The 21,341-nt window shown below is 49.9% G+C and overlaps 1 protein-coding gene across 2 annotated transcripts in view; it reads right to left on the reverse strand.

The window, feature by feature from the left end:
- Positions 1-303: 303 nt before the first annotated feature.
- RBMS2 (RNA binding motif single stranded interacting protein 2) overlaps positions 304-21,341 on the reverse strand; it is a 73,721-nt gene continuing 52,683 nt past the window's right edge. For both annotated transcript variants that reach the window (XM_080994829.1, XM_080994828.1), the window contains exons 3-14: positions 18,066-18,124; positions 17,063-17,154; positions 15,703-15,860; positions 11,190-11,269; positions 10,356-10,465; positions 9,281-9,327; positions 8,993-9,086; positions 8,669-8,719; positions 7,474-7,584; positions 7,292-7,372; positions 2,098-2,184; positions 304-1,866 (exon numbers count right to left, since the gene is read on the reverse strand). In XM_080994829.1, the coding sequence (XP_080850955.1) occupies positions 2,104-2,184; positions 7,292-7,372; positions 7,474-7,584; positions 8,669-8,719; positions 8,993-9,086; positions 9,281-9,327; positions 10,356-10,465; positions 11,190-11,269; positions 15,703-15,860; positions 17,063-17,154; positions 18,066-18,124 (964 nt within the window). In that variant the 3' untranslated portion in view covers positions 304-1,866; positions 2,098-2,103. The remainder of the gene's footprint in view (positions 1,867-2,097; positions 2,185-7,291; positions 7,373-7,473; positions 7,585-8,668; positions 8,720-8,992; positions 9,087-9,280; positions 9,328-10,355; positions 10,466-11,189; positions 11,270-15,702; positions 15,861-17,062; positions 17,155-18,065; positions 18,125-21,341) is intronic.

Below are 21,341 nucleotides of genomic sequence, written 5' to 3' on the forward strand. Positions count from 1 at the left end.
GGGTGGGAAGCGGGAAGCAACATCTAAAAACAAGGTGGAAAGGGTCAGCTTCATGCCAGCTGGGCTGATTTTATGGTGGAAGAGAGGATAAGTCTTTTAGCACCATCTGGTTGGGAGAAAGCGGGGGGGGTTTGGGGGGGGGAGAAAACGGAGAGAAAACATGCAGAGGTGGTCTAAAGCACTTGGTACCTTTGAAAGGCTCTCCAGGGAAACGCGCTGTAGGAAGGGCTGGATTATTGCACATAGTCTCCTGCTATTGCGAATCTGGGGAGCCAGCAACCAAGGGCTTGTTTTTTTTGGGGGGGGTGGGTGAGGAAGGGAAACGTGCATAGTAACTAGGATATCCGTTTCGAGGTGGGGGTGGGGAACTCAGCCATCCCCTGCAAGGTGCAAGATGCTCCCTGTTTTGTGTGTGGGTTTTTTAAAGCAACCGGAACAGACCTCCCCGCCCCCGCCCCCCCAAATCCCCCCCCCGCCAGCTGGAAGCATCGACCTCAGCGCCCCCAACTGGTCTGCCAAGAAAAGAGAGAGGCTGTGTGCACCTGGGTTTGACAGGCATGCAGGAGTCGGAGGCGGGGCATACGGCAGCACAGTCCGGACCGCAGGCAGCAGAAGGCACTGTGTGTGTGTGTCCCAAGGGGGGGTCGGGAGGGGGGGCAGGAGAGGGCAGGAGCGCGAAGCACTGTTGCTGGCAATGCGTCCATTCAGTGTCCAAGAGTCCGGAAGCGACGACACATCACGGGGCAGCAGGTTCCTCAATCAGTTTATTGTTCCCCTGATCCAGAGCAGGGCGGGCGAGGGGGAAGTCCGTGTGGAAGCAAAGAAGGGTCTGCGCAGAAGCTCAAAACAGAGTCCAAAGCAATCCAGCAAGAACCGGTCCCATCGGACAGGGTAGAGGGCAGAAATCGAGGTCTGGAGCAAACTTTCTTTCTCTTTTTCTCTCTCTCTCTCTCTCAGCTGGGGCAGAACTTTTGCCCCCCGCAAAATAGTCCGTTCATCAAAAGCCACCAGCCACTTCATCTCCCTCCAACTTGACAAGTTTTTATGCAAGCCCCTCTTGCTGCCGTCAAAAGTTCATATTTTTTTTTTGTAGTTTTCCTTTTTTGTAGATTTTTTTTTGTAGGTTTCCTTTTTTGTTTTTTTGTAAATTTGTCTTTTTTAGAAAAAAAAATTACCCTCTTGAAATAATAAAATAATCCTTTCAAAGCAAAATCCCCATTCCCTCCCCACTCCCACCCCAAGGAAGAAGAAAAGAAGAAGTCTGCATTGATTTTTTTCCCTAACAGCTGCGAGGTGGGGCTTTCTCAGAGCATTTTTTTTTCTTATAAAACAACAAAAAATATCCAAACACTTTTGCATATTTGTCCTTTAAAAAATCTTTTAAATGACCAAAGAAAGTAAAACAAATTCAAAGGAGCAAAAAAATTCCTCCCAGAGTTGGAGAGCCATCTTTCCAAAAAAGAGAGCGAGGAAAAAAATAAACAATAACAATTGTTCTTCTCTGGGGAATTTTGTGGCATCCAAAGCGTTTGACTTTGCTGTTAACAAGAAAATTAATGCGCAAACACACGCACACGCACACACAAAAATGTTTTCCTTGTATTAAAATAGTCCTTAGTCCATCTGTACATCTAAGGGTCGGGGGGCCGTAGCCTTTCCACCCCCACGCTAACCTCCTTTGGTTCCTCGGTGTCAAAAGTCTATTGCGGTTATTTCCTTTTTTAAAAAAACAAACAAAAACAAAAACAACCTTTTTTCTTTGCAGGAAAAAAAAATGGTTCCATCTTCTAAACGCAGCACAAATTAAACAAAAATAAAAGTTGTCTCCCTCGAAGTGAATGCTCAGAGCTGAGCTGCTCGATGGTGCTGGAAGGATGGAAAGTGGAGGTAATTACGAGGGCGGGTGCTATCCTGAGTTGGCCCCTGCTGCGCTTGTGGCCCCGGGGTCAAGTCAAAGTGGCCCAGCCTCTGGCACCATCCCCAGCCCTCCCGGAACTGGCTGATAACCAAACCTTAGACAGATGTTGCTTTTGCCCTCTGGGAGAGATGGAGCTGTCCTTCCACGCCCCACACAATGCCTCCCCACTTCCACCTTACCTGTTGTTACTTGTTGTACTGGTACGAGTAGGCAGCATGATCCGATGGGGACTCCACTGTCACATGGCTCTGCTGGCCACTGTTCTCCTGTGACAAAACACAGCATCTTAGACAGCATCTTAAAAAGCAGAGACATCACCTTGCCAACAAAGGTCCGTATAGTAAAAGCTATGGTTTTCCCAGTAGTGATGTATGGAATTGAGAGCTGGACCATAAAGAAGGCTCATCGCCGAAGAATTGATGCTTTTGAATTATGGTGCTGGAGGAGACTCTTGAGAGTCCCATGGACTGCAAGAAGATCAAACCGATCCATTCTTGTCCAGTTCTGGGCACCACAGTTCAAGGAGGACACTGACAAACTGGAACGTGTCCAGAGGAGGGCAACCAAAATGGTCAAAGGCCTGGAAACGATGCCCTATGAGGAACGGCTAAGGGAGCTGGGCATGTTTAGCCTGGAGAAGAGGAGGTTAAGGGGTGATATGATAGCCATGTTCAAATATATAAAAGGATGTCACATAGAGGAGGGAGAAAGGTTGTTTTCTGCTGCTCCAGAGAAGCGGACACGGAGCAATGGATCCAAACTACAAGAAAGAAGATTCCACCTAAACATTAGGAAGAACTTCCTGACAGTAAGAGCTGTTTGGCAGTGGAATTTGCTGCCAAGGAGTGTGGTGGACTCTCCTTCTTTGGAGGTCTTTAAGCAGAGGCTTGACAACCATATGTCAGGAGTGCTCTGATGGTGTTTCCTGCTTGGCAGGGGGTTGGATTCGATGGCCCTTGTGGTCTCTTCCAACTCTATGATTCTATGATTCTATGATTCATTCTGAAGGAAATCAGCCCTGAGTGCTCACTGGAAGGACAGATCCTGAAGCTGAGGCTCCAATACTTTGGCCGCCTCATGAGAAGAGAAGACTCCCTGGAAGAGACCCTGATGTTGGAAAAGATGGAGAAGGGGATGACAGAGGACAAGATGGTTGGACAGTGTTCTCGAAGCTACCAGCATGAGTTTGACCAAACTGCGGGAGGCAGTGGAAGACAGGAGTGCCTGGCGTGCTCTGGTCCAGGGGGTCACGAAGAGTCGGACACGACTAAACGACTAAACAACAACAACACGTTTCCTCCCGAACCTGTCAGGTCCACCAAGTTAAGCAAGGCCGACTTGGATCTGCATGGGTGTATCAGGCCTAATGTGCGCAGCGACTCATCTCTGGTAGGTCTTGCCCCCACGAAGCAGCTGGGGAGACTGAAGCTCCCCACCTCCCCCCAGCTGCCTAAGTCCCCTCCGCTCCAGAGTTTCCCCCAAGCAATCTGAGACTGTGCCTGCAGGAAGTGGACTTCTCTTCTGCCCTTTTCATGCCTCTCCTGGTTCCGGGAGACCAGCGGGGAGAGGAGCTCATTGCAGCAAAAGCTGGAGACCCCAGGACTCTTCACTAGCCTGTCTCATCTTTGCCTCTTGGCTCCCCTCCTGCTTCAGCTTCTGCCTGATTCTGGACTTCTCTCGGCCACAGTCTCTCCCTGCTCATTGAGCCCTGTTGCCTCTTCAGTTGCCAGCTCCTCCTTCTCCTAGTCTTGTCCTTCTGACAACGCATTGTTGTTCCACCACCATTCCCGGGCTCTGAGCCTTCTTCCCTTGGGGGTTCCTCAGCTGCTGCCTCGCACCATTCCTCTGTGTCCAAACAGCTTGTGACAATCTCCTAGTGTAGCCTTGCTCTCCGCCCCATCCCCTCACTTCCCTTATTGTGTTTTTCGGCGGCTCTCTCTAATTTTCCTCCTTGTGGCACACACACACACACACACACGAGTTTGCTGCTAAGGCGTGTAAGCAGAGAAATGTTGACACCGCCTCTGTTGCTTGGCAAGAGAGGGTTAAAGGGCCCTTTGGCCAGGCCTCCACTCGCATGGAAATGAGCAGTCAGCAGGCCAGGTGATCTTGCTGCCCCCTCTACAAAGATGATCCTTGTTAAACATTAGTTGGAAACCAAAGTCCTACCCCAACTTAAAATGGTTCAGTAGAACAATACAGTCATACCTCGGGAGAAATACCCTTCAGGATAAGCATTTTCGGGTTGCGCTCTGCGGCAACCCGGAAGTAACGGAGCACGTTACTTCCGGGTTTCGCCGCTCGTGCATGTGCAGACGGTCAAAATGATGTCACGCGCATGCACAGAAGCGTCGAAACATGGCACGCGCAGATGCGCAGTCGCGCCTTACGTTCTGTTCAGGATGCGAACGGGGCTCCGGAACGGATCCCGTTCGCATCCCGAGGTACCACTGTACTTTATATCTCCTAAAGCCAGAGGGCAGTAGTGGGGAGGAAGATGGTTTCACAAAGGTCCAAACAGGCCAGACCATTTTGGCAGTGGGATCAGGAACTTGGCTTATTTCTCATGCGTGCAAGCATTGCCTTCGAACACGGTGGTTGGTGTCTAGGCCTGGGCTGTGTACACACCATAATTTAAAGTGTGTTAAACACACACAAACACACACAGAGTCCTGGGAACTGCAGTTTCTTAAGGGTGCTGAAATGGTAGCTTTGTGCAGATCCTAAGATTGTTTCAGAAGGGGGTGCTTAAATGTGCCTTAAACGTATGGTGTATACAGTGTTACTTTTCTAGAAAAGGGGTTCCGGAGCTCGCAGTGAACTTCTCCCTTGTTCTCTTAGAATGGCAATGGCATCCACCTGACAGGGGCCGGAACTGAGTTCCTGCAAGTTCTGGCTAGGGGGAAAAAGCCCTGGGTGTGTATGCACACTGGATTCCTCCCTCCCACCCACCCACCCACCCACCTGCCTCTTTTAAACACAAACAGGTGCCTCATCCCTACAGCTGTTCTTAGGCCAAGATAGCCTGGCCACTATAATCCACTCTCTGATAATCTCAGGATTGGATTACTGCACTGTGTTCTAAGCAACCCAGGAGCAGAAACTAGCGTCGAATGCTGCAGCTCGGTTACTTTACGGCAGGGGCGGGGAATCCCTTTTTGGTTGGTGGGCTGGATGCAACTGTGGTCTACCCTTCATGAATCACATTTGACGGCAGGGCTGCCAATCACATGACCTCACACAACACCTGGTGGGCCCAACCCCTTGTCAAAGAAGCACGTCTTGTATTTGGTGCTAATAATAGTAATAATTTATACCCTGCCCATCTGGCTGGGTTTCCCCAGCCACTCTGTGTGGTTTCCAATAGAATATTAAAATACAATAGCCTATTAAACATTAAAACCTTCCCTAAACAGGGCTGCCTTCAGATGTCTTCTAAAAGTCTGGTAGTTGCTGTTCTCTTTGACATCTGGTGGGAGGGTGTTCCACAGGGCGGGTGTCACTACCGAGAAGGCCCTCTGCCTGGTTCCCTGTAACTTGGCTTCTCGCAGTGAGGGAGCTGCCAGAAGGCCCTCGGCGCTGGACCTCAGTGTCCGGATAGAACGATGGGGATGGAGACGCTCCTTCAGGTATACTGGACCGAGGCCGTTTAGGGCTAAATGCAAGCAGCACTGGTAAAGGGGCAACCAGGAGCCTGCGCTCCCAACTGTTCCTTTGCGAGCATATCTTGCGCTTAGCAGCCTTTAAATTTGGCAATGAATGCTAGTGGGTTCCTGCGTTGATCCAACCCCAGGAGCAAAGCTTGCCCCATGTATAATGGTGGCTTATGCCAGCCACACTTGTGAAGGCAGAATCAGGAACACACTCTAAGGCTCTCAATTGTTCCTTTGCAGCTTCAGCTTCATCTGATGTCAGGTGAGTGACAGGTGTGTTCCTGGATGGGGGATAGGAACTTTGTGGGGCACATTAAGAGTCCTGGCAGGGCCAAAGGTTTACCATGCCTGCTGTATGATGTCCCAAAGTGGAATCTTTCAGGAGTGGCCCTGGTTCTTGGGACTGATTTAAAGTTTTGTCTTCAGTTGTCTAAAGATGCAAACGGCCTAGGACCCAAATAGAGTGGTATCTCTAGTTGCGAACAGGATCCGTTCCAGAGCCCCGTTCGCAACCTGAGCAGAACACAACCCCTGTCTGCGTGTGCGCGGGTCGCAATTCGCCACTTCTGCGCATGCGCGTGACGTCATTTTGAGCATCTGCGCATGCACGAGTGGCAAAACCCGGAAGTAACCCGTTCCATTACTTCCAGGTCGCTGCGGGACACAACCTGAAAAGATTTAACCCGAAGCGTCTTTAACCCGAGGTATGACTGTACATGTCAGACAGCCTCTCCCAGTACATCTGACCTGGGCTTTAAAATGAGTGGGGAGGCCCTGCTGGCCATGTCTGTTATAGGCACCCAGAACAAAGCCATCACAGCAATTACAGAACTCCTTCCCATTAGAGAGATGACTGGCCAGTATTGCCTTTAGTCATCTTCTGAAAGCATTTTTTTCTCCCCCACCCTGGTTTCTGGAAGAAAGTGACCTAGTGCGCTGCATTCAGCTTTTTCCAAAATATTCAGAATTGGCTGTTATGGTGCCTGCTGTGGAATACTTTGTACAGCCGTACCTTGGAAGTCGAATGGAATCCATTCCAGAAGTCCGTTAGACTTCCAAAACGTTCAGAAACCAAAGCGCGGCTTCTGATTGGCTGCAGGAAGCTCCTGCAGCCAACTGGAAGCCGCGGAAGCCCCGTCAGACGTTCGGGTTCCAAAGAACGTTCACAAACTGGAACAATCACTTCCAGGTTTTGATAATTTGGGAGCCAATTTTGTTCGGGAGCCAAGGCGTTCAAGATCCAAGGTGCGACTGTACTATGTATTTTGCAATATACCATACTTTTTGCCCTATAAGACTCACTTTTTCCGTCCTAAAAAGTAAGGGGAAATGTGTGTGCGTCTTATGGAGCGAATGCAGGCTGCACAGCTATCCCAAAAGCCAGAACAGCAAAAGAGATTGCTGCTTTCACTGCGCAGCGATCCCTCTTGCTGTTCTGGCTTCTGAGATTCAGAATATTTTTTTCTTGTTTTCCTCCTCCAAAAACTAGGTGCGTCTTGTGGTCTGGTGCGTCTTATAGAGCGAAAAATACAGTAGTATTTGGTGTAGGATTCTGCCCTGCGATTGTCAGATGAAGAACGGTCTAGAAATAACGTTTATAATAATGATCAGTAATAATAAAACAGCCCCCAGCTGTGATGTGTGTGTGTTTGTGTGTGTGATATATTGGTGCCTAGCATGCACCCCCAACTTAGGCAGAAATAACAAAAGGGCCTCTTACCTCAACTGCGACACTAGAGGAAGGCACAGGTGTGTACTGGGGGATGTAGGCTCCTTGCATAGCTGCTGCTGCTGGCATGTACTGGTGGGACGGAGGGAGAGGAGACGTCAAAAAGGCACAGGAGATGAGGGCAAAAGCCTCTCCAAGAAGGGGGAAGGGTAGAGGAGGAAGAAGACACTTACCGTGCCAGCACTGCTGAGGGACAGGTGGCCCAGCTGCTGAGTTAGGGGCCCCATCATGGAAGTGGGCTGGATGGAAATCGCATGGTCCATGGTAGGTGTCAGCACTGTGCCCTGGTTAGCAATAACAAGAGAGAGAGAGAGGTTAAAGAAAAAAAATTGTGGGAATAAGGTAATGGAGAGAGGGAAGTGTCCATAAAGAGCCTGGAATAACTCATGGCAGAGGAGACACTGGCAGCTGTTAAAGGTGGGGCTCTATGTGGGTCTACCTTTGAAGGTGGCCCGGAAACTACAATTAACCCAGAATGCGACAGCTAGACTGGTGACTGGGAGCAGCTGCCGAGACCACATAACACCGGTCTTGAAAGACCTACATTGGCTCCCAGTACGTTTCTGAGCACAATTCAAAGTGTTGGTGCTGACCTTGAAAGCCCTAAACGGCCTCGGTCCAGTATACCTGAAGGAGCATCTCCACCCCATCATTCAGCCCGGACACTGAGGTCCAGCTCCAAGGGCCTTCTGGCAGTTCCCTCACTGCGAGAAGAGAGGTTACAGGGAACCAGGCAGAGGGCCTTCTTGGTAGTGGCGCCCGCCCTGTGGAACGCCCTCCCATCAGATGTCAAGGAAATAAACAATTGTCTGACTTTTAAAAGACATCTGAAGGCAGCCCTGTTTAGGGAAGTTTTGAATGTTTGCTGTTTTATCGTGTTTTTAATATTCTGTTGGGAGCTGCCCAGAGTGGCTGGGGAAACCCAGCTAGATGGGCGGGGTATAAATTTTATGATGATGATGATGATGATGACGACGACAAAGAAAGTGAAGTCAGAAGAAGCCTCTGTGATGTAAAATAATTAGGTGGCGTATGCTGGCTGCAAGCCAAGGGTGAAGTTTTCTCTACATTCATCGTGGTCCCCTCAGCTTTCTGGGTGCAGAGGATACCTAGCCAGCCTTGGGGAAAGAGGGTGTCGTCTAATATCCTGGACCAGAACTGGACAAGGGCCTCAAGCTTTAGGTTGCTCTCTCATGCGATGCTTTTTGCATCTCCTGCATTTGCAAAATACAAACTTCACAAACGTTTGATTTTAAACTGGCTCTTCTGCTCTGCATTCTGCATCCAAGTAAGTTTATGTTCCAAACAGAAAGGGTGTTACTTGCAAATAAAATGCCCTTAGACAAGAACTCCAGGTGGGGGTCTCACCGTGGGCGGCATGAGGTATGACTGATGGTGCATCCATGACGGGCTGTGAACCTACAGAGAGTAATAGAAGTAGATAATTATCAGTAACACATTTCACTTAGTAATTCTTGAAAAAGCTCTTAAAAGTCGACCAGTCTTATTATCCCCATATCACTGATAGGGAAAGGGCTGTGAGATAAGTGGCTGAGGTGAGATTTGAAGCAAAGGCTCCCAGATTTGCAGCTCACACTCATAGGCCCAAAACAGATCTATGACAGTAGATGTTTAAATCAAGGACTGTGCTGATTACATACAAAGCTGGGGGTAAGAGTAAGAGAGAAGTACCTGGTAGGAAGAAACAGGTGACGGGAGATAAGGAGAGAGCGCAGTCTGGGCAATCATCCTGTTAGGGGCCAGGCTGTAGGGTGTTGTGTAGAACCTGCAGAGGGTATGGGGAGAAATCGTTGAATTGCTTCATACAGCTTCAGAGGAGGCTGAATGTACAGCCCTTCCCATAAGCTCACACATATGCAGATCTTATTCTGCCAGGTCTCCTTGAAGGCTATGGCCCAATTGCCTACCAAACTATTTCTTGGTTACAACGTGAAGAAACAGGGAAAGCAGAAGACATACCCATTTTGTAGTGCCGTTGTGGGGTCATAGGTCAAGGTCATCCCACCCTGCATGGAAATAGTAGACAGTTCATACGTGGCTCCTCCCATTCTCCTGACCCACTAAGATCCCAGCTCAACCAATCAGCAACTGCTTCTGTGCCTTCCTAGGGGCAGGTTTCAAGCCTCGCCCTGCTTAGTGGAACCCCTGATGATGCCACCTCAAGTAGCCTCCTGCAGCCAGCCAGGGCCCTAAAAGCAGGGGCGGGAAAACTTTTCTGTCCAGTGTGCCAAATCCTAATCTCCCCAACCCATGGCAGGCCAAATTGGGCAGGTGGGTGTCCCCCTGCCAATTACCTGGCATCATAGTAATGTTCACCAATCCTGCACTTTGAAGCCCCAATTGTCGGGACTTCAAAGCACAGCACAGGGCTGTTTGAAAGCCCTTTGTAAGCAGTGCAGTGATACTCCTTAAACCTCGAAAAATTGAAGGCTTAAAGAGCTCGTGAAGGGCTTTCATACAACCCAGCACTGCCTGTTTGGTTTCTGGACATTCAAAGAGCAGTACTGGGAAGGAGGAGTGGTTTCCACTGAATGGAAAAAACTTTACCTTCCTTGATCAAAGCACACTCTCATCATTGACAGATGGAGGTGGGAGCGCACTTTGCTCCATCAAAGGAACAAAATGAGCTCACTTTAAGCTCTGAATTGAAGTTCCACTCTTACCTGCCCCACAGCTAACGTCGTGTATTATCTCAGGTGCAGGGCAGGTGGGCGTGGCTTCCAAAATATGGGGAGCGCTGGCAGGCTTTGTTCGGCCTGTGGACTGGAGGTCCCTCACCCCTGTCCTAAAGAGAATGTCTAATCCCCAAGCCTGCAAAACCTATGGCCAGCCCACTAAACCAAAGGCCGTCCACCAGCCACACAAAATAGCCAGCCAGGAGTGTGACAATCACTCTGTTTTTGCAGTTTCACACATGCAGCAAAATGTTCATACGAGATGGTTGTTGAGCTCTGGGCTGACTGCCGCATGTGGCTAACGGACTGGTCTCCAACTGTTGCAGCCTCCCCCCATTCCCTGCTGCCCCCTCCCTTACCGTGTCATTCTCCCGTGGCCAGGCTCGCCCGTTCTGCACGTATTTGCCCTGATTCTGGCGCTTCTTCTGGCCGCCATCAGCAAATTTGCAAAGCAATGGATCTGGAGGTGCTGCAAGGGGAAAGGAGCATTTTGTGAGGGGGAATCACGACATGCAGTTTCCCAACTGCACTGCAATGTAGGTCTCTTGAAAAACCTACATTGGCTCCCAGTACATTTCCGAGCACAATTCAAAGTGTTGGTGCTGACCTTTAAAGCCCTAAATGGCCTCGGTCCTGTATACCTGAAGGAGTGTCTCCACCCCCATCGTTCTGCCCAGACACTGAGGTCTAGCGCCGAGGGCCTTCTGGCGGTTCCCTTGCTACGAGAAGCCAAGTTACAGGGAACCAGGCAGAGGGCCTTCTCAGTAGTGGCACCCGCCCTGTGGAATGCCCTCCCACCAGATGTCAAAGAGAAGAACAACTACCAGACTTTTAGAAGACATCTGAAGGCAGCCCTGTTTAGGGAAGCTTTTAATGTTTAACAGACCACTGTATTTTAATACTCTGTTGGAAGCCGCCCAGAGTGGCTGGGGAAACCCAGCCAGATAAATAATAAATTCTATTCTATTCCATTCCATTCCATTCCATTCCATTCCATTCCATTCCATTCCATGCTATTCAAAACAATACAGCATTGGAAAAGCTTTATCGCTTGACTCCGCAGCATGCAGAAAATGGCTCAGAATCCTTCCTTGCTGTTCCTCACAAGAGCAGTCCACACATCCTCCTGAGACAGTCTTAGCTGCCAGGCTCCCAACCACCACTCAACCCTCATAGCCAATTGTGCTTCTCACCTGGGACCCCTGGAGGGGTTTTGATATATTTGCCATTGAAGTGCGTGATGATAGCTTCACACTTTTCTGTAGACTCCATCCTGGGGAAGAAGAGAGAAGAAACCATTGGTGATGCTGGGCTGGGGAGGGTGTCAGTGTAAGTGGAGGAGCCACACTTATTGCAAAGTTATAGCCCGCCTGCTCCTGGTCACGCTGAGATTCCTACAGATGTGAGGCAACAGTGGCATAAAAAGGGTGGGGGGAGCTAAGGCTGTTAGTCTAGTGTCCAGATCTAGAGAAGTAATAGTACTGCTCTATTCTGCCTTGGTCAGACCACACCTGGAGTATTGTGTCCAGTTCTGGGTGTCACAAATTAAGAAAGATATTGGCAAGCTGGAACGTTTGCAAAGCAGGGTGGCCAGGATGATCAAGGATCTGGAGGAATAGTTGATGGACTTGGGTATGTTAAGCCTGGTAAAAAGGAGACTGAGAAAAGATATGATAATCATTTTTAAATATCTCAAGGGCTGTCACATGGAAGGTAGAGCAAGCTTGTTTTCTTCTCCTGTTCCAGTGGGAAGGGCTGGAACCAATGGCTTCAGGTTACTAGAAAAGAGATTCCGACTAAACTTCAGGAAGAACATTCTGATGTTAAAAGCTGTCACCCACCTTCTCCCATTAGGGCTTCTGTGCCTGTAATGGTTGTGTGTGAGAGAGGAATTCAACAGTAATGCTTTCCCCCAAGAGAGATGTGTAGAGATGGGAAATCTCTAGTTGCTGGATTTCTGCTTGTCAGGAAAACTGCCCGGGGTGAGCGAGCAATCCTAAGTAGAACACTTCTATCGTATAACCAGTTTCTAACTCCTTTCTGCTCAAGGATTCACATGTTAAAAGTGATTCAGTGAGCACATATGTAAATAAAAGTTAAGACAGGAATCAGCTTTCTATGTGACTTTACCAGAATCTAACCCACAGACAGGATTCTTAAGGACCCTACTTGCAGATTCCACTTGGGAAAGTTATTTAGGTGGTACATTCCCAATGCACATTTCTTTAAAACTGAATCCAAGAGCTCAAGACTTAAGATTGAAACAGGCCTGTAAAGCCCAAATTACTGCGATTCATTCCATTTTGTTGACTGAGGACCTGTCTAGAATCGCTTTCATCTCCGGGCAATCAGATGCATCAAATCCAGGGCTGCAAGGAGCTGCTGCAAAGTTGGCATGTGTCTATACACTGCTATGCTGTAACGACTGCACACATTGTTAGTATCATTATTATTCCCTTCTAGCTTTTAAGAGCTACTGGACTTGCAGTTCCTGATTCCCTGCCACAAGGAGGCGCAGGAGAATATTTGGCTAGGACAAACTGGAGGAGGATGCAAACTTGGAATTAGGTGTAAAACTATCCAAATTTCTCTCCTATCCCATCAGGAACAATGACGTCTGGTGCCACCAGCCGGCTAGAAAATAAAGTAGCCATTGTTAAGGTACAATTCCTAATTCTAATTTAGGGAATGGTGCAATCCAAAGTGCCCCCCTTGGGTATGTTGATGGTGAGAGAAAGCTGCAAGGTGGTGCTGGTTGGAGGAGGAGGAGCCAGGCCCCATCTGGTGTAAAATGGAAACCTGGCAGCAGGGGGCATTGTAGGACAGAACAGGAGAAGCTGTCCCAGCTGGTAGAGGAAGCAGGGAATGTGGGAACTGAGATGGCTGTGTCCACCCAGATGTGTCTGAGCAGATGAAGACCACCAGGGTTTGTCTGCCCAAAAGTACTTCTACAGCCTGGCAAATACCTTGCAGTGAGTTTGGCATTTGCAGAAAGGGGATTGATTGAAAAACTCAATACAGTGGTACCTTGGTTTACGTTCCGGAAGTCCGTTCTTAAACCGAAACCATTCTTAAACTGAGGCGTGCTTTCCCTAATGAGCCCTCCTGCCAACGGTGCCCTTCCACCGTTCGGATTCCGTTCTTAGACCGAGGTAAAGTTTGCAAACCGGGACACTTCTTCCGGTTTTGCGGAGTTCGTAAACTGAATACAGTGGTACCTCGGGTTAAGTACTTAATTTGTTCCGGAGGTCCGTTCTTAACCTGAAACTGTTCTTAACCTGAAGCACCACTTTAGCTAATGGGGCCTCCTGCTGCTGCTGCGCCGCGGCCGCACAATTTCTGTTCTCATCCTGAAGCAAAGTTCTTAACCTGAAGCACTATTTCTGGGTTAGCGGAGTCTGTAACCTGAAACGTCTGTAACCTGAAGCATCTGTAACCTGAAGCATATGCAACCTGAGGTACTACTGTAGTTCGTAAACAGGGCAGTTCTAAAACCGAGGTACCACTGTATTGTGAGTCACACAGCATGTTGCAATAAACCAGGGAAGGGGACCTGTTGCCCCATAGATGTTGCTAGGCCCCAACTCCCATCAACCTCAGCCCATGGCATGCCCAATGGTTGGAGAGATAATGGAAGCTGCAATCCAGCAACCTCTAGTTTTCCCACTCCAGCACTTAACAATATGGCCGCTGCAGGTATGTGGGAAAACAGACACAGGGATGTGGATCCCCTTGTTGAACATAATGCCTAGATCAGCTCAGAAGGCAAACTGCAGCCTTGGACAACCTTGTGGTCCAAGTGAGCAAGAAACAGACAAACCTATGTGTCAGGGCTGCCTCAAGTCTCAGCTCACAAAAGACCAACGCCTTTCTTTTCTTATATACAAAAGTGTTTATTGCAGTTCATTGTTTGCTTCAGATCCGAGGCGCGCAGCCCTACGTCTGCTAGGCGCTGAAGTCCCTTCTGAATCTGTCCCCGCCCTGCACCAGTTTAAGAGGCTTGCGCTGCTCCACCTCTTTCTCTCTTTCCTTTTCCGCAGGGTCTTTCTGCCCACTGGGGTTTCGCCCCTCCTGGATTCCTCCGACGCGGAATCAGACTGCTCTTGCCCCCTCCTGCGGGCTTTGGGACCTGGCCCCTCCTCCGGGCTCCCTGTACTTCCGCGCGCCTCTACATTTGAACTTGGCGCGCACCCCCAACCTCTAACTTTCCTTTTGACAGCTACGCTACTCCCTTCACTACTCCCCTCCCCTTCCGGGAGGGTGGCTTGCTCCGACCTCCCTCCTTTCTCTACTGCCGGAGCCGCCTCCCCTGATACACTGGAACCTCCACCCCCTTCGCTGCACTCTGGCGGGGAGGCTGGTCCTGACGCCCAGCTGCCACTTTGGGATCCCCCGCTGGCCCCCTGCTCCTGACAAGTCCCCCCTGGGGCTCCCCTGGCCTTGACCACCGGCGCCCCCTTCTGGGAATCCTCTGATTCGCTGGAAAGACTCATGGAATCTCTAGAGTCATTGTCATCCTCTTCCTCGCTGTCCTGGGATTCATCCCCATCGCTCTCCATCTCCTGCCTACCCTGTGCCTCTGTCCCTGAACCCCTGACACTATGTAACCTCAGGGTTAGATTACTGCAATGCGTTATACGTAGGGCTGCCTCTGAAGACAGTTTGGAAACTTCAGCTAGTGCAGAATTCAGCGGCCAGCTTGCTCTCCGGGGCAAGACGGTTTGAGCATATTACACCGATCCTGGTCCGACTGCACTAGCTACCAATTAGTTTCTGAGCCCAATTCAAAGTGCTGGTTTTGACCTATACACCCTTAAACGGCTCAGGACTGCAATACCTCAAGGACCACCTCTTTCCATATGAACCTACCCAGACCCTGAGATCATCTTCTGAGGCCCTTCTTCGTGTGCCTCCTCCTCGAGACATCCAAAGGGTGGCAACACGAGAACAGGGCCTTCTCTGCAGTGGCTCCCTGTTTGTGGGATGCTCTCCCCAGGGAGGTGCTGCTGGCGCCTTCCTTATACACCTTTAGGTGCGAGGCAAAAACGTTCCCCTTTAACCAGTCGGCCTTTGGCTGATTAAGATCAGATGCCCTTTTAAAATGTGTTGGGGAGGGGGGCGTTACTGGGTTGCTCTTTTTATTTTTATTATGTATTTTGTGTTTTTATATTGCGTCTTCATGTTGTGAACTGCCCTGAGACCTGTGGGTACAGGATGGTAAATTATTTGATTTAATAATAATAATAATAACCATCCACACTAGGCCCTAGGAATAGGGCATCCATCGTATAAGTGGAAATGCAAACATTCCCCCAGGTGAGGGAGCGTGTGTTTGTTCAGCATATCTGCAAACCTTCCATACATAAGGGAGGGTTTGTCCTAGCAAGTCCCTGTGCAAAAGCCCTTGTGGAAACAAACGCTTGGACAAAGGCGTCTGGGTCAAGACTCGGCCAGGTGTGGGCTTGCTAGCCTCTGTGTGGCCAGTGATTTCTGGGTCTCTGTGAAAGCAGAGCGGCGCAGCGACAGAGACAAGTGAGCACATGTCTGCATGGGAAGGTGCACAGACACGCCTGCCTCAGGGAGCATACTGGCGTAAGCTGCCACCATTGTGTGAGGCGAGATCACAGGAGTTAAGAAGCCAGACCCCAGCCAGGGCTGGAGCACAAGGAAGTCTGCCTGTAGACAGAGAAAGCCCGCCCTCCTGACCTGGCAAAGCCGACCCCCCGGCTGGTACCGCTGGCGTCGCGAAGGATGCGCGTGGAGATGACTTGTCCAAAGGGCTTCAGCATCGACTCCAATTCAGCCTCGTCCATGCCCAGAGGCAGGTTTGACAGGTAGAGGTTGGTGGGATCCTGCTCCTGTTGCTATGGAAACAAGAAAGTCAGGCTGTTGCCTAGCAATCATCCATCCCGTCCCTGGGGACTCGTTCCTTTCAGGCCGCCCCTTCCCTTCCCAAATTCGCAGCCTGCCTCAGTTCACAAGACTGGCCGTTTCCCAACCTCAGTCATATCACAAAGACTCTCAACGCCTAAGAAGGAGGCAAGGCACAGAATATGGTCCGTGATCACAGTCTGTGCCCTGGAGAGCCCTGTCGAGAAACACACTACAGTGGTACCTCTGGTTACGGACTTAATTCATTCTGGAGGTCCGTTCTTAACCTAAAACTGTTCTTAACTTAACCTGAGGTACCACTTTAGCTAAGGGGGCCTCCCACTGCTGCCGTGCAACCGCCATGCAATTTCTGTTCTCATCTTGAAGTAAAGTTCTTAACCCGAGGTACTACTTCCGGGTTAGCGGAGTCTGTAACCTGAAGTGTTTGTAACCTGAAGCGTTTGTAACCTGAGGTACCACTGTACTGGGATATTACAGGGCAGCTTAAGGCTTAGGATTTATGCGTATCAGAGGGGACCCATGATTTCATACAGAGAGTTAGCGCTCGCCCGAAGCTCCGTTTGGCCTGCTACTTTCTCCGGGAAAACCCACTCTTTACCACTATAAACGGCAATCAGGTTGCTATTTCATAGAATCATAGAATTGTAGAGTTGGAAGGTAACCCAAAGGCCATCTAGTCCAACCCCGCTGCAATGTAGGAATGATGCAGGTTTGTTCCGATTCAGCTGCAAAGAGCATGTTTTCCAGGGGAAAGTTGCAAAACAGCCTGGACCTGTGCCTAGAAAATGTGGGACAAGTGGAAAACCACTTGGACCCATGCTTTCTAGGCCCGGGAGAAGCAGAAGTGTGGCTGAGCCCTCAGGCAGCAGACAAGACAGCTATGTCTGTTGCATGCATGCATGCAAGTATTACGACGCTACACAGTGTGGACGATTCATTTGAAAAACCCATATATATATGGAAGCTGGGAAGCCTGCCCCAATCACAGTTCCCAAACACATGTACACAGATGTTCAAAAAGACATGCTTGCATTGTGCATGTTTGCTGCATTATGTAGGGAGCTGGCCTGGGATTTGAACTGCAGCCCAGAGGCTGCCCTCCTGTCTTCCCTCTCTATCCTGGAGATGGAAGGACTGGCATCTTCCCCCATAGGTGCTGGGGCACAAGTCTTACCTTGGCCATCTGGGCCTGAACCCCACTGGCTTTGAGTGCAGTCACTGCCTTCTGGGCCGCTGTGGGGCTGTCAAAATCCACAAAGCCATAGCCTGCAGAAATTAAGGAGATGGAAGAAATTAAGGAACCTGCAGAAATTAAGGAGATGGAAATAAGAGGGCAGGCCTTGCGTATCTTGCTTTGAAGGTGGACAAACAGCCTCTGCAGAGAACCACTCAGCTTTCTACTAGTTAGCATGGCCTAGAGGCACCCCCCAACGTCTATGGTGGGGGTAGACCCCTTTCCCTGACCTTCCCCCCCACCATGCGCACATGCGCACTTTTCATTACCTTGCAGCGCCACACCCTCCAGCATGCCACAGATGAATTCTGGGCGGGCAATGCTGAGCTTGTGTTACCTGGCTAGTTAGCAAACATTGGCAGGAAAGCGAGGGAGGGAGAGCCCGCCTCTCACTGTCAGAAGAGCAATTTCCCTTCCCCTCTCCAAGCCTCTGTTCTGAGTGGATGCTGCTCCCTCCCCCCCCCATCCCATCCCATCCCATCCCTCAGCAATGTCTGGCATGTCAGGAATTCCACTCCCTACCCCACCCCCCCAATGGCACCTCCCTCTCACACAGATAACCCAGCCCCACCTCCCAGACAGAACCAATCTTCCCCCAGAAACTTGGCTCCAGAATCGAATTCTCATCCTTTCCTCTCCCTTGCCCCTCTTTCCTTATGAGCCCCCTCCCTGCCAAACCCACACCCCTTGAGATTGAGAGAACTTGTGCAGGGAAAGGTATCTTCTTGGGGAGAAGGCTCGGTCCCAGAACCGCTCAATGCAATCGGGTAAAGGATGCAGTGAAGCACTCCGGCCTCTGAGCTCTCCCTCTCCAAAACCGCAAGCAAAACCCCATCTGCCCCAGCTGCGATTCCAGCTCCATACGCCCCTTCCTTCTCAACGCTGCAGCACTGTGCTCCCCTCACCCAGTTGGCAGCGCACCGCCCCACCAATCTGCACTTGCCTTTGCATTTGTTGGTCGTTTTGTCCAGGATGGCCTTGGTAGAGACAATTTTGCCATATCTGTGGGGCACAAAGGAACATGGTGGAATTAATGCCGTTGCTGTTCATAACCAACATCCAAAAATATGCCACATCCTTCCTTCCTTCCCTGCTGAGCAGTCCAATAAGCTCCAAGCGTCTAGTGGTTTGTGCAGGCCTGAGCGATCCCCTGGGGAGAAATCTGAGATAGCGCTACATTTCTAAACAGGCCTCAAAAGCCGGCCTAGAAATCATGTCTCTACCGGGTAAGGCCTTGCCCTCTTCTAGAAATCTGAAGAACATTAATACATTCTGTAGGCGATGCTTTCCCCCATTACTAGAATTCCTGTTGTGCAACTGCTGAAGGTGTGGTTCAGGGCAGGAAAAGTGTCAGGCAAGCAACAGCTCCTGGACAGAGGCCTGACTATGGGCCAAATGTCACTTTACATGGCAGACAGGTTTGCTACTGGCTAGCAGGGCTGGGCGATGTTGGGTTTTCAACATTGCAGTGTACAGTGGTACCTTAATTCGTTCCGGAGGTCCATTCTTAACCTGAAACTGTTCTTAACCTGAAGCACCATTTTAGCTAATGGGGCCTCCTGCTGCCGGTGCGCTGCCGGAGCACGATTTCTGTTCTCATCCTGAAGCAAAGTTCTTAACCTGAAGCACTATTTCTGGGTTAGCGGAGTCTGTAACCTGAAGCGTATGTAACTTGAAGTGTAACCTGATCCCTCTGCCTTTGCTGGCATGGGGAGCGGACGAGCTACCTTGCCCACTTGCCCCCCACTCCCCGAAGATGGACCAAGTGATGGATGTGGTGATGTATGACTTTGGGGCAGGCTACCAGTGACAACACAGCACAAGCCGTGCCCAGTAAATAGGTGGCAACAGGGAGAAGGAGACTTCTAGACCAGGAAATGCCAAATTCAAGCGTCTTAATTATGATTACCTTGCATAATTTATTCTGCTTTTCTGCCTGCTACGAGGGAAGAACAAGGAGTGATGTGGAACACCTAAGACAGTTGCCAGCCAAAGCAGAATAAATTATGCGAAGCAATCAATGTATGCAAATTAACAAAACTCAAGGTTTTAAAATTGGACTTTCCTTGGTGTAGAAGTATGGGGGTGCTGCTGTGGTTTTTTAAAATCCCTCACCAGATATTAAAAAACCCACTGTTACATGATATAATCGCAGACATTTAGAACACATTTAGAGTTCAGATTGTATCTCTTATGTATATCCAGTGTAAACATGCAAATTGCCTTTATAGCGATCTGCTTTAAAATAATCAGAACATTAAAAGTGCCCTTAAATGGGTTGCCCATCCTCCCAGCATGCCCCAAGGCAAGAATAAGAAAGCCCCGGAGCTATTGAAAATTGTCTTTAACAATGCTGGGGTTGACTCCTCTCTGGCCAGAAAATTTTTGAACCTCTTGACCCCTCCTCCCAAAGAGAAGCATTCCTTCCAACTACTGTTATGTGAAGTGAGGGTGCAGTCCAGTCTCAGGCATGGTTATTGAGAAGTAACTTCCACTGACTTCAGCAGGAGATTCTCCCTGGTCGCTGCCTTACAGACACAAAACGCTTATTTAGAAAGTGCTACTCCCAGCTTAATGTATACAGGATTGCAGCGCTTAAACATCTCCAACCTATTGCAAAAACCCGGTGTGAACGCAGCCACCAATAACCGGTCAGCCTTTCTCAAAACAGGCGACTGAGTCCAATACTCCTTCCCCTCCCCCCAACAATGAACCCTTCAGAGTCCATCCCAGCTGCCCCCTCCAACCCCAAACCGCGCCCCCCCCCCACCAATGCTTCCTGCTCGCCCTGAGCAGGATTTCCTGCCCAGGAAAGGACAAGCCCAGGAAATCCGACCGGCGCCAAGAACAGCCAAGTTCTGGCGCCTCCCAGCCAGCACACAGGGGAATCCAGCTGCAGGGTTTCAAGAGCAGGATGAATGCTGTGGTTGCAGCGATGAGATCTCAGGCTTGGGGAGGGCGGTGGTGGCGGAGGCTGCTGCTCTGCAGATGTGGGAACCGAGAGGCGGCAGGGGCACTGCACGCAAGTGATGCAAGGCAGTGGCAAAACCAGGAAGGCAACCCACAATCCTCGCTCCAAGCCACTACCAGCATTCAGCCTCTAGGCCCCATTCCCTTCCCCATCTCCTCCCCGCCCCCTGCTCACAAGCAGCTTGCAGAGATCCCTTCCCTCACACTCAGCCCCGGCAGATTCCTGGTTTTGAAGGAGGCGTGTTTGTCAAGTGTGGCTTTCGGGCCAGATCCAGCATTCCAGGCTGGGGTGAGCTGAGGTAAGAGAGGAACAGCCCCCTGCCCGCCCCTCCTAGCCACTTAGCTTTAAGCACTCTAGCCTATTTCAGTCTTCTCCAGGCAAGGAGAAGTGGGATCGGGCAAGCTATGGCAGAGAACATAAATACACAGGCGTCCTTATGTCAATACATCATAACTGCAGTACTCTCTGGGTGAATGCACACAGTAGTAGGCTCCCTAATTGCCACCGCCTCCCAAAATCCCTTGCGATAATCTTTACTTGGGGTACAGCTATCTTCACATGGCCACTCATGAGATCAGGGGTAAGCCAAAGAAATGACATTTCTTGCCATTTAGAGTTAGGGTATTAGACAGACTACGGCTGAGCCCCCAAAACAGGACGGCAAAGCTGGAACAACTGGAATTGCTGTAGCTGTTATTGGGCTTATTTATAAAAGTGAGGAGGAATTAAAGAACCTTTTAATGAGGGTGAAAGAGGAGAGCGCAAAATATGGTCTGAAGTTCAACGTCAAAAAAACAAAGATCATGGCCACTGGTCCCATCACCTCCTGGCAAATAGAAGGGGAAGAAATGGAGGCAGTGAGAGATTTTACTTTCTTGGGCTCCATGATCACTGCAGGTGGTGACAGCAGTCACGAAATTAAAAGACGCCTGCTTCTTGGGAGGAAAGCAGTGACAAACCTAGACAGCATCTTATAAAGTAGAGACATCACCTTGCCAACAAAGGTCCGTATAGTTAAAGCTATGGTTTTCCAGTAGTGATGCTTGGAAGTGAGAGCTGGACCATAAAGAAGGCTGATCACCAAAGAATTGATGCTTTTGAATTATGGTGCTGGAGGAGACTCTTGAGAGTCCCATGGACTGCAAGAAGATCAAACCTCTCCATTCTGAAGGAAATCAGCCCTGAGTGCTCACTGGAAGGACAGATTGTGAAGCTGAGGCTCCAATACTTTGGCCACCTCATGAGAAG

This window comes from Podarcis pityusensis (assembly GCF_964106645.2).
Source record: "Podarcis pityusensis genome assembly, chromosome: 2".
NCBI lineage: Eukaryota > Metazoa > Chordata > Lepidosauria > Squamata > Lacertidae > Podarcis > Podarcis pityusensis.